At 60.6% G+C, this 15,133-nt stretch overlaps 1 protein-coding gene across 2 annotated transcripts; it reads left to right on the plus strand.

The window, feature by feature from the left end:
- The first annotated feature begins 419 nt into the window (after window positions 1-419).
- On the plus strand, window positions 420-13,723 carry METRNL (meteorin like, glial cell differentiation regulator). Of its 2 annotated transcripts, XM_036997121.2 has the most exons (4): window positions 423-791; window positions 5,431-5,813; window positions 12,018-12,077; window positions 12,951-13,723. In XM_036997121.2, the coding sequence occupies exons 1-4, from the start codon at window positions 628-630 to the stop codon at window positions 13,265-13,267; spliced, it is 924 nt and encodes a 307-aa protein (XP_036853016.2). In that variant the 5' UTR covers window positions 423-627; the 3' UTR covers window positions 13,268-13,723. The 2 variants fall into 2 exon arrangements, with proteins under 2 accessions (XP_036853017.2, XP_036853016.2); XM_036997122.2 differs by lacking the exon at window positions 12,018-12,077 and having other exon boundaries at window positions 420-791.
- Window positions 13,724-15,133: the final 1,410 nt, after the last annotated feature.

The following is a 15,133-nucleotide window of genomic DNA, read 5'->3' on the forward strand; positions in this document are numbered from 1 at the left end:
AAGCACCTTCAGGTTCTGCGCAGAGCTGGGGCCGGGAGCGTCCCTGGTGGGCTCAGGCTGGTCACCCACAACCGGCCCGGCCTGTTCCGGGATCAGTTTGCACGGTGGGGCCCAGCCCGCAGCTGCGGACGCGCCTCGGCCGCGTTCTCGGGTTTCTTCCCGCCCCGAGCTGCCGCCCGCCTTGCTCCCACCCAGACTCTCCTTCCCAGCCCGATTCTTCTCTCTCGGACCCTCCTGCCCGCTCCTCGCGCGGCCCCGCCTCTCGGCGGCGTCCCCGCCTGTCTGCCCCGGGAGGCACTGAGCCAGGGAGCAGGGCGCGCGGGGAGGGGGGCGGGAGCGGGCCGGGCCGGGGGCGGGGCAGGGGCGGGGCGTCCGGGCGGGCACCGCCCCCCAGCTGAGCCGGGAAGCGTTCCGCAAACTTGCCAGCTTCAGAGGCGCGGGCGGCGGCGGCTCCAGCGGTTCGGGCGGCCTTGGCTCGGGCCGGGATGGGCGGGCGGCCGCGCGGGGAGCACGGGGGGCTCACGACGTGACCCAACTGACGTGGAGCCCGGCCGCCCGGCCACGCCGGGTCGAGGGTCTGTTCGGCGGGCGTGGACGCGGGGTCGGCGGCCGCGGCGCAGCAGGGGCATGCGGGGCGCGGCGCGGGCGGCCGAGGGGCGCGCGGGGCGGCGGTGGCCGCGGCTCCCCGTCCCGGGCCCGCGCCCGCCGCCGCAGCTGCTGATGCTGCTGGCGGTCGTGCTAGGAGGCGCGGGCGCGCAGTACTCGAGTGACCTGTGCAGCTGGAGGGGGAGGTGAGTCCGCGCGGCCGCCCCCGGTCCCCTGCTCCCGTCCCGGCCCCCGCCCGGGGCCGGAACAAAAGAGCCCGCGGCATCCCGGTGCCTGGACGCAGCGCCGTGGGGTCGGCCCGCTGCCCCGCGCGGCCCCCGCCCGCGAGCCGCGGACCTGCGCTCAGGCCCCGCGCGGAGAGCGGCGGGTCTGCGGAGGCCGCGGGGCCCTGGCGCTTGGCCGCGGCGCTGACCACGTCCGAGCGGGCGGACACCTGTGCGCGGCCCAGGGAAGGTCAGGCCGCCCTTGGCAGCGCGCGGGCCCGTCGCCCCCTTTCGCGCCCCTCCGCGGTGGCAGCCGAGGCTTTTGAAGCCTGAAGTGTGACAGGCAGAAGGGAATGAGTGAGCAGGGTGCGCGGGCGGGGTGCAGGGGGCACGCCACTCGGGGGGGGGGGCACGGGCGCCGGCCGCGGGCCAGAAGGCGGTTCTGTGCCGAGGGCCGAGCGTGCGGTGCGGGGGGCGCGTCTCCTCTGAAGCGCCTGGGCCCCCTGGATGTCTGCTAGGAAGGTTCCCGCGGGCAGGCATTGAGGCACGGGTGTCACGGGATGTTTTGGGGTGAAGACGGTTTTCCGGGAAGGCTGTGGCTGTGGCAGTGTGCTGGGCTCTGCATCTGGGGCGCTCCTGGTCATCTCGGGTGCCTGCAGGTGGTGTTCTGTGGCCCCCGCGGTTACCCCGCTCCCTTCTCCTCCCTCACCACCCCCCGGAGCACAGTTCTAGGGACTCTGAGGTTGGGGAGCCCTCCGTGCACCAGAAATGCCGGCTCACACAGAGCTGGGGTGGGTTGGCCTGGGGAGGCCTGGAGCCGCATAGAGCTGGCGGCATCCTCTGCCGCTGACATGCCCTTCTGGGGCTGCCCTTTCCCCCTGCTAATTTAACCCCCTGCTTTGCAGCCTCTTCTGGGTGGCTCATTGCCCCCTCAAACGGAGGTCTTGGGGTGTCCCGCTTCAGCAGATGGAAAACAGAACCCAGTCCCACCCTGTGACCCCAAGTCTTCAGAAGAGGAGCTGGTGTCTCCTCAGGGTCTTGCAGACTGGGTCCCCCAGGAGCCCAGAAGGTGCTGTGAGGGCTGGTCAGGGGCTGGCCGGCTCCCAGGCCCGCAGGTATCTGCAGCGGGACAAGGCGTCCCCTGCTGTCCCATTCCTCTTGTCTACCTGAGGTCCAGGGACTGAAGAACGGGCACCTCTCCCCCATCGCTGCTGATGAACCCCTCGTCTTGGGTGCCCCCAGCTGTCCACCCTCAGCCCAAAGGCGGAGCTCCGCAGAGGGTGGAAGCTGGGGAGGAGACGGAGCCAGGCCACATTCCTGGGGCACATGCCCCCTGGCCTTGTACTCGTGCCCCCAGTCATCAATATGTTTCACAGATCAGCTGACAGATACTTGCTGTGGAAACCGGGGTGTTCTGGTCTGCCTGCTGGCGCCGCAGCATTTATGACTGTTTACGAGCTGTTCTAAAGACAGCCACGGGTGGTGCGAGCCCGGTGGATTCTGATCCCTTGATAAGACGGGAGTTGCGTTTTATGACACTGGTCACTCACATTTGACAGGCTGAGATGTGTTTCTGGGTGTTTCCAAGCAATTAAGTAGGAGGTTTTGAAATCCCTGTCCCTTGTGCAGGGGTGGGACAGCACCCTGATCTTTATTAGGCTGCGGCTGTGAAGGTGGACCGTGAACCTTCCCGCTGCTCTGGTAGGCCACGCTGGCATGTCACGCCCGGCCTGCCTTTCCCTGTAGGGAGCTGGACTCCAGGCAGCAGAGCCTTTTGCTTTCACCCTCCGTCCAAAGCTCTTCCTGACTTTGGTAAGCAAGAGGCCGTACTTTCCTTCTAGTGACTCAGGGTTTGGGCCAGGCTGTGGGTCCAGTGGTGTGGGCTCTGGTGCCACCATACTGACCCTTTCAAAAAGTCCCTGAGTCAATTTGGAATTTGCTGTATTTTCCATAAAGGTGCTCCACAGGTGTGTCCACCTGGGGAGTGAACTTGCTGACTTCTTGAAAAAGTGCATTAATTCAGTTTAAATAATCCAAGATGAGGTCTGTGTTCTCATTTTCCTAAGAACACCACGGTGTCTTCTGTTTGCTTTAGCTTCACCACAGTGTCGGAAAGCACATATTTTACTTTTCCTGTTAGTATGTCACATAGGCACCCTGAGACAATTGTGAAACACCAGCATCAGTGATCATTACATATGTGGTGAACTTTTGTATCTTCCACGAGTTAAACAGGGTCTTTCTTCAGGCTTGCTGTGGCACTGGAAACAGAGAGATTTGGCTAGATTTTCTGGTAGGAACCAGATCTTCTATGAGGCCTTGACCTCATTAAGGACCCAATGGGTCCCAGACTGAGGAGTCAGTGGGGCTACTGACCGAGTAGATATGTTTATACAAATAGGGGTCTTACACATCACATGCTATTGATATGAATGTGAGCCCCCTGTGTTGAGTCTCTAGTTGGCTTCTTGTTGATCTTGGTGCTTTAGGGGAGCAAGAGAATAGGCAGAGTGGGGACACGCAGGGGTGGCAGGCCTGGGGCAGGCACAGACCCCCCTCTGCGGGTCAGGGAAGACGTTACTTACACGGTACTTTCTTTACTGCCATGTACCTTCATTTTTTTCCTGGTCCTCTTTCAGACAAGTGACTTAGGAATAAATGGAGCCAGCTGCACCCCACAAGATACATGAGGTCATATGGGCAGGATGGGAGACGGTAGCCCTCAGACTCAGGTCCACATCCCCCTGGGCAGCGGCTTCACGAGGGTACCCCACCTGAGAGGGGGTAGAGGGTGGCTTCCCCATTTCCCCCCAGGGTTCGGATTCAGGTGCCTTAGTGAGAGGTTCCTGAAGCTTCTGGTGTGGGTCCTCTACTCCATCGGTTCCCAGGGCCTGCCTCCCCCAACCAAGACAGAAGTGAAGGCTTGGCTAGATGGTTTTTGTGGGAGAGAGAATTAGGGATGGTGCCTGGGCATGGGGCAAGAGTCCAACTGTCCCTTGAGGCTGGAGACAAGAGAGGAGGGACAGTATGATAAAGTCTATTTTGGCTGCATAAAAGCAGAGCTGATTATAGTCATCTGTGGCAACCACTCACCATTTAGTCTAATTTTTCTTCCACACAGCATTGTAATTATGCCTGTCCCCACATATGTGTCAGAGGAACTAGTATGAGTTTTGACTATAATTTGTTAGCATGCGGCCCTGGTAGGCATCTTAGGCCAGGCTGATGGCTTATGACCCAGGGTCTTGTGGGGGTGGGGAGCAGGGTTAGGGGAGGGTTCACCTCCTTGACACCCTCCCTCTGATGTGGTCTGCACGATGATTGTGCAGCCCCAGCCTGCAGCTGGCCGTCGTATGAAAAGTGAGGTTTTCAGGGGCCTGGGGCATGAGTCACCAACAGTAAATGCAAACCATATGGTATATGTTCTGTCCTCTGCAGAAAGGGCTCTGTAACTCATGCAGGCTGGAGCTCTGAATATAACATTGTTTATCCCCCATAAAAATCCTAAGAATGTGGGTGAACCTGTCTAAGATCAGAACCAAATTTCATGTAATGAAACACTTAGTTGCAGGTCCCGTTTGAGTTCCAGGGCTGAGCCCCAGGGCTGCACGGTGGTTGACGTAAGGAAGGGCACACACTGACGACACCCATTATCATTCCGAGTAGGAACTTCAGTGTTTTGATGGTTTCAGTTTCTTGAAGATACAACGTGACAGCTTTGCCCAAAGCCTGTCTCACCAAGGACTCAGCACACCTCCTTTTCTCCTATTCAGCATTTATGAGGAGTGAAGTCAACTTGGTTGTCTACAAATTTCTGCTTACTTTTTGCGTCTCCCTCCCTTTGGCTCCCCCACACCTTCCTGCCCACCTTCCCTCTGTGGAGGACCTGTTCCTTCACTTGTGTCTTGCTTTGATGATGTTTAAGTTTACTTCTGCAAGTACTTTCGCAATGGGTCTTTAGGTTCGCAGGTAAACGGAAAAGCTGTCAGATCATCACCTTAAGGAAAATATAAACACGCCTAATAGTGAGGCCTGCAGGACGAACTCACCAACGAGCTCCAACCATTCCCAGTGGGGCTAAAAGCCGCCCTCTGGAGTATGTGGGTCACGTGTGCTGCATTCCGAGGCAGCCCCTGTAATCGAATCTGCCGCTCATTCTTCACACTCAGTGGGAATCTCCCGTCAGCTTGCCCGGCCCTCATTCGGTCCCCTGGGACTTGGGTTGGTGCCAAAGTCCTGCTGGTGTTTCCATGATTGTATTTCAGAAAATCCATCCCTTCCTTGGATCTCACATCTACTGCACCCATCAGCTCCCCAAGGCAGGGGGGCCCCGAGGATGTGTGTGCCCCAGACTCTGAGGCCAGCACACTGAGTACAGGGGTGCCCAGTGGGCCTGGGAGTGAAGGCTTCCTGCACTTAGAGCTCCAGCTCATCCCACCTTGACTGTCTGGAGCAGGCACGCTGGAAGGAGCTGGGTGGAGGGCCACGAGGCTGCCCCTCCGCAGAAATGGCCCATCCAGGGAGGGAAAGGTGGCATCCTGTCTGTGGGTGCAGGGCTGCTCGGGTGCTGGGGCGGGTGCAGGCGGGTGGCAGGCCCCGGCTGATGGCATATCCTCCACAGCGGCCTGACGCATGAGGCTCACAGGAAGGAGGTGGAGCAGGTGTACCTGCGCTGTTCTGCGGGCACCGTGGAGTGGATGTACCCGACTGGGGCTCTCATCGTCAACATGCGGCCCAACACTTCGCCCTCCCTGCACCTGACTCTATGCATCAAGCCCCTCAGGGGCTCCTCGGGGGCCAATATTTATTTGGAAAAAACTGGAGAACTGAAGCTGCTGGTGCGGGATGGGGTGCATGGACCCCACCAGGCACGGTGCTTCAGCTTTGAGCAGGGCGGGCTGTTCGTGGAGGCAACGCCCCAGCTGGACATCAGCAGGAGGACCACCGGCTTCCAGTACGAGCTGGCCGGCCCACGTGCAGGCTTGGACCTGCACGCTCTGTCGGGTGAGTGTGCCTGGGGCTGCGGAGGGTGGGCGGCAGGGGGTCTCCCGCTTCAGGCCTGCAGCAGGCCCGTTTGCCGGACTGTTCTGGTCTTTGCCTGCCCCTCCTCAGCATGGCCTCTCTGATGATGCTCCTTCAGGCTGGGAGGTTCTGTCCAGACAGCCCATGGGGACAGGGGGCTGCCCCTGCAGTGAGCATTACCATTCCAGGCATTTGGGCCTTGGCAAAGCGATGTTGGTCTCCCAGGGAGTTTTGTGGAGGGCGAACGGATGTCTGCCGGGGATGGCTACCGGTCGGAGCCGAGAGTGGTGGTGGTCGTGACACTGGTCTCCATGGACTCGTTTCGACCGATTTGAAATGGGGGCTGGTATCGGCCAGACTGTCCTGACAGTTCTTCTAATACAGACTTTCTGAGTTTTCTGATGTCAGCTGCAGCCCCTGAAATGAGGAGTTTCAGGTGGGAGCCATGGCTGACTTGCTTGCGAGAGGGGGTGTGAAGCTGGGGTGTCCCAAGCCTGGGCCGCCGGGTGTCAGAGGTGCTTTGGGTGGGTGTCGGTAAAGCCTTTTCAGTGTGCAGCTGAGGTGCCAAGAGAGGGGCTGCCGGGCACTCGGGGCAGGAGCCCGGGTGGGGCTCCCCTCTGCTGCAGGAATCTCCTCTGAAAGGCCTGTGATGGTTCCGGGGGGTCCCTGCGGCCAAGGTTGTGGGCATGCACGTGGAGGCAGAGCTGGCTCTGGGTCTGCCTTCCTTTTTCCCTTTGAGGCAAGCAGACAGCTTTCAGGGCCCTGTGTGGAGGGCAGTGTTGGTTTCTGGAAAGGTCCATGGGCATGAAAGAGGAGGTGCACATGGCCCCAGGAACTCTTACACGGGGCAGGTCTTGGCCCTTGTGCCATGAGTGAGTTCAGGGTCCTAGTCTTTTAGACACCCAGGCTAAGCACAGCCTCACTCTGAGATGCAGACAACCACGTGGGGTCCAAGTGTGTGGGGTGAGCCGGGCGGGGCTCCAGGTGCCCTGTTCCCGTCAGTTCCAAAGTGAGTTGGTCGGTAGACGATGCCTTCTGGGGAGAAGACGTGAGCTTGGATTTTCCTGGGGGCAGGTTCCAGGAAGCTGTTCCTGGGGTGAGCAGCCAGGATGCGAGCAAGGGAGTGTGGAGGCCAGCCAGGGGTGCTGCAAAGACTCCACAGGGTATGGGGCAGTCCCAGCACAGAGTGACCCAGCCCCTGACATCAGCAGTACCAATTGGAAATAGCTGGTTCTGAGGTGGGCCACCCCGAGAACAGTATGATTCCATTTTAGTGAATTGGGTGAACATGGTTTCAACTGGGGAAGGCAGATTGCTAGGATTTGAAGTGTAGATTTTCCTCCTGAATGTGAGTCCACATCCCATTGTTCTAAATTCTTGGCTCAGATCAGATTTCAAAACCTTGAATCTTTCTCTGTTAGAGAGCTTCAGTGTAGGACCACCCAAGCCCCCCAGTGCCCAATGCCCAGGTAGGAGCCCCCGGTGCCCGATGCCCAGGTAGGAGGCCCCCAGTGCCCGATGCCCAGGTGGGAGCCCCCAGTGCCTGATGCCCAGGTAGGAGCCCCACAATGCCCGATGCCCAGGTAGGAGCCCCCCCAATGCCCGATGCCCAGGTAGGAACCCCCACTCCCGCCAAGTGCCTGACTGCCTAGGTAGGACCCTGTGGTAATGTAGGACTGCTGTGAACCCCAGGCCCAGAATAAAATCTTAACCACAACAGCCTTTATCTTGATCACCAGTGATTAGGGTGAATCTGAGAGCTGGGGAGGAGACCCCAGCCTCACTCTGGGGGCCCTAGAGATAATAAACTAGCAGTAAAATCAGAATCTGGGAAAAACCCCAAATTCAGTGTTTCTGGCCATGGAGGCTGATTGGGGCAAGAGTTAGAATTTTGCTAATGTCCCTTTCAGGGATTAAATTAATTGCTCTTAAAGATGTCTGGTGGCTGGTCACCATTTTCTTCTGGCCTGAGCTTCGTTCCACATTGCAGTGTGATTCTTACCAGATTCTGTGCAACCGCAGCTGCACACCTGGGCCCTCCTCTGCCTCCCCTCCTGAAGGAGATGCCCGGCAGTGGAGGCGAGCGCTCGCCCTCTGTGATCCTACCTGCTGGGGAGGCGGGCGAGCCTGCTCCCCCACTGATGCATCACAAGCTCTAGTTTGTGCTGATGTGAGAGAAAAGAGGCTCTGTGGGCTGGAGGCCCTGAGAGAGGCATGTGTGAGCCTTGCCCTGCCTCTGCCACTGCTGTGGAGCCGGGCGCCCTGGGTTCCCGGAGGGCATGCTGGCCGTGCGTACATCCAGGTTGCACAATCAGCTTCTGCATATGAAGCTAGACACACTGGGGCGGAGAGGCGGGAAGGGAGGTGTGGAAGGAGAGCAGGCTGCTCCCTGACAGGTGCCCGGGACATTCAGGAGGAGCAGGCCTGCGCCCTGCGCCTCCAACCCCGCCGCGGGCCTCGCCGGGCACCCAGGTAAAGCAGACATTCCTTCCCTTGGTACTGGAAACTTCTGGCAGGATGTGGAAGTGAGCATGTAGCCGGATCCAGCTGATTGATGATGAAGCTCCGTGTGAGCTGAGGCCTCGCGGTGGTCCAGCTGGGCTCTCTGGGGACTGTCCACCCTGCGGTCTCAGTGCACTTGGGGAAAAAGGCCCCACCAGGACCCCCTTCACCCAGTGGGCTGGGATACCTGTGGGGTATCCAGAGAGGGTGGGCTTGTTGTTCTGGGGGATGGAGACAGACCCCACCTCAGTGTGTCCAGGGCAGTCTGGGTGGGCCCTGGATTCCAGTCTGTTCTTTTGCTACTCGGGGCCATGTAGCAGGGGCACACCAGCTTGGCCACATCTGTGCTCTGGGTTTTAGGGTCTGGTCTGTCTACGTATCCACCCCACAGTCTCCTGGTGGGTAGGCAGGAAGATGGGAGGGTTTTAGCCCCACTGCTTGGGGGAGGACATGGGCAGGATGCTGTTCCCGTGCTGGCAGGGAGCACAGGTGGCTCCCGTCACTGGCCAGCGTGCTGTGCCTGCAGGGGTGGCGTGGTCTCGGTTTCTGATGGCTTCATCTCCCCTTTCCCTTTAGAACCTGCTCTTGTCTGACCTGGGGTGAACGGTCCCTGTAGGTGGGCCCAGCAAGTACAAGAGCCCCTGCTGAGGCACCTCAGGGTGGGGTGGCCCCGGTGGGCTGCGGGGGGCAAGCAGCCAATTCAGAAGATGTGCAGAGTCCTCATTACATCCTGGAAACCGCGAGGGCAGGACTTCGCTTTCCCGGGGAATGGCTGGGTTTCTCGCACCAGCTTCTCCACACTGTGACTGTTGTATGATTGCTTCTGTCTCATCCTGTCCAGACTTCTGGGGTTAAGGTGGACGTGGCCTCCACAGCTTCCTTGCCAGGAGGAGGGAGGGAGGGGAGAGCCAGCCGGCCCCCACGGGTGACACCAGCCTGCCAGGATGCTGTGACAGGCGGGCACCCGAGAGCCTGGCAGCTCTCCGCTGAGTCCGTCCTTGTCCTGCCCTGGCCCCTCAGGACGCTGCACACCACCATCTCTGGCTGTGCCCATCCTGCAGGTGTCCTCAGTGGGATTCTCCTTTTTGAACCTGCAGCCCACCCTCTGGGGCAGCGCCTGTCCTCTGCATGCCTCTCCTGGCGTTGGGCTCCCTCTCCTGTGCTGAAGGCCTGCTGCGAAGGCCTCCCCGTGGCCTCCTCTCCTGGTCCCTGCCGTGGTCCCTAGCTGGTCTCCCTGACCCTGTTTTTCTTCTTTGCTCAGTTCATTTTATGCACATTCCAGAGTAATCTTCCTAAGACGTCCACACCCCACAGCCCTCCCTCTCCAAGAACCATGGGCCAGAGTCCCAGCCAGCCCGCTGGTCACCCCCGCCCTGTCCTGCCTGGTAAGGAAACAAGACGCAGTGTGTCCAAAACCAGCACATTCCACAGCCTTTATGAGCCCAACTCTGATTAATAATTGTTTCCAGATTGCTTCTCTTGGCGTCCACAGACTGGATTTTCCACGAAGGTGACCTATGCTTTGTAAAGCCCAGAGTGAGGAGAGGGTGGCCTCCAGCGTGGCACTTTCTTAACTCAGCTCTCGGTGGCATCAACACTAAGCTTCGGCTGGAGGGGCTGAAGGCCACTGGCAGCTTTCCCCCAGGCCACTGGAGTGCCCACACTTGCTGCAGTGGGGCCGATGTGAGCCAGGGAGGGGTGCCCGGGACAAGCCCATCACCACCTTTCTCAGCTGCCAGCCAAGGCCCCAGGGCCTAGGACACGACGAGGGCCTGGGGCTTGGTAAGACATGCCAACCCAGGCTTGGGGGCTGATCCATGTGTCCTGGGCTTCCTGCAGTGCCGCCTGTGGCTGTCACAGCTGACTCAGAGCTTGAGGCGTGCCTCTGGACAGTGGGTGTGGACCCTGTCTTCCCTCCTACCCCAGCTGTGCGTGGCCAGGCCCCCTGCTGCAGGAGCTGCTCCGTGAGGCGAGCCAGGGACAGGCTGTGGTCACTGTGGGCTTGGTTTGCTGGCAGTCCTTCTCACTGGGTGGTGGCTGAGGCTGCCTCCCACCTGCAGAGGGACCCCTGACTGGGGCCTCTGACACCATGAGCACTGTGGGAGCCAGCCAGCATGGGAAGCCTCCCCTCGGCCACGTGCCCCCCACCACATGGGTTAGGATGAAATGTGCTTCGGTGGCAGGTCACTGTGCCAGGCACCCCTCTGTCAGGCCCAGCTGAGCAGCAGGCCCCCAGGGGGCGGGAGGCATGGGGGACCCCAGCTGGCCACCCTCCCTTTTAAAGAGGGGTCTACACAGGTGAACCAAGTCCCTCAGGCGGGCTGAGGTACGAGTGTGCAGCTGGGCGGGGACGCGCTCCGTCCTCCTGGTTGGTCACCTGTTCTGCGGCTCCGCCTTCCGATGCCTCCGTAGAGGTGGCAGGTGGTGGTTGGGCCTGGGAGTCAGGCGTGTTGGGACCCATCCAGCCCTGCCCCTGGAGGGGTGACAGGCCAGCTGCCCACACACATGCCCCTCAAGGGCAGCCTCCCGCTGCCGAGCCTCTGTTGACCCTGCATGCTGGGCCCTGTGGTTGGCGATCGCTGTGGCCCCAGTCGGCTTGACTTGTGCCCCCGAGGGTCCCCAGGGCATCGCTGCTCCTGGGGAAACAGTTCAGGGGTTGCAAGGCCGCCAGCCAGGCGTGTTGGTGTGATCAGCCTTGTGCAGGCCCGTGGTGTGAAGGCCAGGGAAGGCTGGGGCCCCAGAACAGCAGGGGGCAGAGGGGGAACTTCTCTTCACGGACTTCGTGCTGTGAACTCCCGCTGAGTCTGAGAACTTGTGCCGGACCCGGAAACGAGATGGGTGAGCTGGGGGCCTGTGCATGTCTGATTCAAGAGCCACAGGGCACAGCGGTGTTTTCCCATGTCCTCTGCTGGACACTGAGCCGTCCAAGGGGAGTCACCGCGGCTTCTGTCTCCCCGTGGCCTTTCTTGAGGCCTCCCGCCAGCCTGAGGAGGTAGGGTGACAGGAGGAGAGGGCTGGGCCAGGCAGCAGCTGATCGTGAGAGGTGGGAGAGCCACCCTCCTGGGTTTGGGGGCCTCAGGCGGATCCCGTGCCTGGGCTTCCTGGGAAAGGCGACCGACCGGAGGCATTTGGAGGCTACCTGATCCCCAGCCGGGTGGGGTCTGGGAAGGGGCCGTGCTGATGGCTGACTCCGACTCAGAGCCTCCGCGGGGGTGCGCCCCTCACCGTCCCCCGGGCTCCTAGTGTCACGCCCTGGTCAGTCCTTCTTGGTGGTGCCTGACCCCCTCAGAGTCGTGGTGGCAGGTGGGACCCTGGGGAGCGGGTGGCGTGTGAGTGGGTTGCCCTGGCATTTTGGGGCGCAGCCATGGAGGCCAGAGTGGGGTGACTCAGCCGGGCTGGTGTCAGGGACGCGCTGGGGTCAGCTGGGCGGTTCGTGTGAGTGGTGGTGCTGGGAAGGAGTCCTGAAGGTGCCCGTCTGCACTGCTGCGCCAACAGGCCCAGTGGGGCTGAGGGCACAACCCGCTCCCAGTGTCACGTGACCCTAGGGCCTCGGCCCGTTGTGGCCACACCTCGAGTCTGGGCCGCCCACCCGCCGGCCCCGCTGCTCAGCTGCAGAGGACTTGCAGGGCATCGCCTGGTGCACACGTGCCACGCGCCTGACCCTGCGCCCTGGTCTCCCCCCAGCCCCGTGCCGCCCCTGCAGCGACACCGATGTGCTCCTGGCAGTCTGCACCAGTGACTTCGGTGAGTGTGCCGGCTCAGCGTGTAGGCAGAGCCCGCGCGGCCTGGGGACTGGGCGCCGCTTTGCTGAAGACCCTGGACTCAGTGCCACCTTCTCCCCCTGCCTGAGACTGTAGGACGGTGCCTTTTTTCCTGCCCACTAATGTGACCTCCGTGTGGTCACCGTGCGCACAGCAGGGAGAATGCCGAGATTCCTGTTTAGGGCGATTGTGGAGTATCTTCCTGCTTTGCGCTCGGGGCCCTGCTCTCCAAGTCACTGGCACCAGCCTTGCCTACCTCCAGGGTCCCTGCAGCTATGGCTGCGGGAGTTCGACACCTTAGCAGGGCTTGGGCTGAGGTCTCCACTGCCTTCCTGGGGTGCTGACAGAAGCACTGTCCCGTGTAGGACGTGAGCTCCCAGAGCTGCTGCTGGACCTCTGGGCCCCCAGCCCTGGTGGCAGCCACGTGGAGGACGCAAAGGTGTCTGTCCCCTTTCCGGCCCTGACTGAGGGGATGGGGCCAGGAGGGGTCCCCGAGTGTGGCCCTGAGCTATCCTCACGTCCGCCCTACCCCTCTGCTCCTGTCAGCTTCCTCCCATCCAGGCCTCCCCATTTGTCTGATCTTGTGTATGGACGGTGGTTACTTTTCGTGTTCTGACTTTAAAGTTGGTGCACAGCGTGGTCTGTTTTCCTCCACGTGTGGGGCTCGGCCCTCCATAGAAAAATATCTTTATGTCGTCTGGGTGGGAGGCACAACCCCTAGGCAGCCTTGTGTGGGTGACTCGTACTTTTAATGGGAACTCCTGGGGTGCAGGTCCAGTGTCAGCCCCCGGTGGCTTCCTGCATGGACATGGGCTGTTTGCTTGCTGGGCTGACTCCAGTCCCCTTCCCTCTGCAGTGGTCCGAGGCTCCATCCAGGATGTCACCCACGAACCGGAGCAGCAGGAGTCGGCTATCCACTTGCATGTGAACCGGCTCTACCGGCAGAAGAGTAGGGTCTTCCGGCCCACCCCTGAGGGCGGCGGCTGGCGGGGACGCGTCTCCACACTGCTGGAATGTGGCGTGAGACCTGGGCGCGGGGAGTTCCTCTTCACTGGCCACATGCATTTTGGCGATGCCTGGCTCGGCTGTGCCCCACGCTTCAAGGACTTCCAGAGGATGTACAGGGATGCTGAGGAGAGGGGGCTGAACCCCTGCGAGATGGGCACAGAGTGACCACACTGCTGCCATGGTGGACGCTCGCATCAGGGGGATGGCCTGGGGCTCACTGTGTCCATCAGTTCCTGGCCAAGGACTCCCTGACTGACTGATTGGAAATGCTGTAAAATGCAAACTAAGTTATTATATTTTTTTAAAAAGAAATGTCCACAGGAAACAAACTCCCGTGTCTTCAGATGCCTTTGTGTGCCATTTCATACCTTCAGAAGCATGTGAAGCTATGCACTTGGCTGGTGGTTGGGACGGAGCCCCCAGCAGCCTCCTAGCACCCCGCCCTGGGTGAAGCTTGGGTACCATTCATGTTGTTTCTTACGGCAAAAGTTTATGAAACCAGATGTTTAATGACTCTTTGATTTTGTCTCTGCGTTTTAAAGAATGTGTTTTGCCAGCTGTGGACGTCGAGGGGCTGCAGGCTGTTTCCATTCCAGAGAATAAAGACCAGCATCTGATGGAGTGGGGTGGTGCGTCTGTCGGCACCCCGGCCAGGCATTCACAGAAGCCAGGGCTTCTCCTGGGGTCAGCGCACCTGAGGGAGCCCCATTGCTCCTGCTTCGGGGCCTTTACACTGGGCGCAACTATAAGTGTGGCTATTGCCCCTGGAAAACTCCAGAAACACCTCTGGGCCTCAGCCAGAGGCACTCCCCTTTCCTGTTGACCCAGGTCCTGCCTTTGACCCCAGCTCTGCCAAATGCCTATGCCCGTGGCAAGTCCCTGGGCGCCCCAGGGCTGGTCTGTGTGGGGCTCAGTCACCCCGTATCCTCAAGGATGAGTTAGGAACAAATTACCGGATGGTTCAAAACAACAGACATCTTTTTCTCTCGTGCTTCTGGAGGCCAGAAACCCAAAGTCAAGGTGTCTGTAGGGCCGCACACCCTCCAGAGGGTCCGGGGAGGGCCTGTCACTTCAGTGCCTGGTGGTTGCCCACAACCCTTTGTTGCTTGGCCTTTGGACACATCGTTCAGCCTCTGCCTCTGTTGGCACCGCCTTTTCCCCTCTGTGTGTCTATGTCCAAATTTCCCTCTTACAAAGACGCCTGTCACTGGCTTAGGGCCTGCCTGATCCATTAAGACCTCACCTTAACCTGCTTACACCTGCAAAGAACCCTTTTCTGAATAAGGTCACATTCACTGGGTAGGTATGAATCTGGGGATTACTTCACCCCAGCACCAGGGTCACTGGACCTGACCCTTGGTCCTCGTGGGGATCAGGATATTCCTCCTGAGCAGCTGCTGAGAGGAAAGGGGGCCCTGGGAGAGGCCAACACTGCCCAGCAAGCACCACGCCCCCTGTGCCGGAGACTCAGGCACACGGGCAGCTCCAGAGACGTGCTGTGTGCCAGACGTGTGTGCCCTGGCTCAGGCGTGCGCTGGCTCAGGTCTGTGGCCTCCTGCAGGTCACAGCAGGAAGTAGGTGCTCAGCGCCTGCACAACCAGAAGCACCAGGAGCACTGGAGGTGCGAGGCAGGAGGGCCGGTGGGGGGACACGTCTTGCCTGGCTGATGACTGTGACGCTGCCTGCGGGCTGGGCGTGGGGCAGCAGCAGGCGGGGAGCAGCTGCACCTGCTGGCTTCATGCATCGGCTCCACTCCCGACCTCACGCAGGAGGCCTCCGCAGGGCAGCAGACGCTGCAGAACCAGAACATCGGGTTTTGGTTTCGGGGCTGGAGTTCCTCCTCTCCTGCGGTGCGCGGTAGTGCAGGGGCCCTGGGGTCGGCCCAGGAGGCACCGCCCCATGGGGTGAGGCTTGACTTTTTTAGGAAGTGCTGTGGGCAGCCGCCAAGAGCCAGCCTGGGGTGGTGGAGGCTTGGTTAGAATCTAGAGGGAGCAAAGAGCCTGCCAGAGGTGCAGAGTCTCCTCCCACCAA

Source organism: Manis javanica, chromosome 4 (genome assembly GCF_040802235.1).
Source record: "Manis javanica isolate MJ-LG chromosome 4, MJ_LKY, whole genome shotgun sequence".
Classification (NCBI taxonomy): domain Eukaryota; kingdom Metazoa; phylum Chordata; class Mammalia; order Pholidota; family Manidae; genus Manis; species Manis javanica.

Bases quoted from the DNA above. Each gene is read 5' to 3' on its own strand.
- METRNL (XM_036997121.2), top strand. From the start codon at position 628: ATGCGGGGCGCGGCGCGGGCGGCCGAGGGGCGCGCGGGGCGGCGGTGG. The intron at 5,814-12,017 runs GTGAGTGTGCCT...GTCTCCCCCCAG, and splicing joins GGACCTGCACGCTCTGTCGG to CCCCGTGCCGCCCCTGCAGC. The intron at 12,078-12,950 runs GTGAGTGTGCCG...TTCCCTCTGCAG, and splicing joins AGTCTGCACCAGTGACTTCG to TGGTCCGAGGCTCCATCCAG.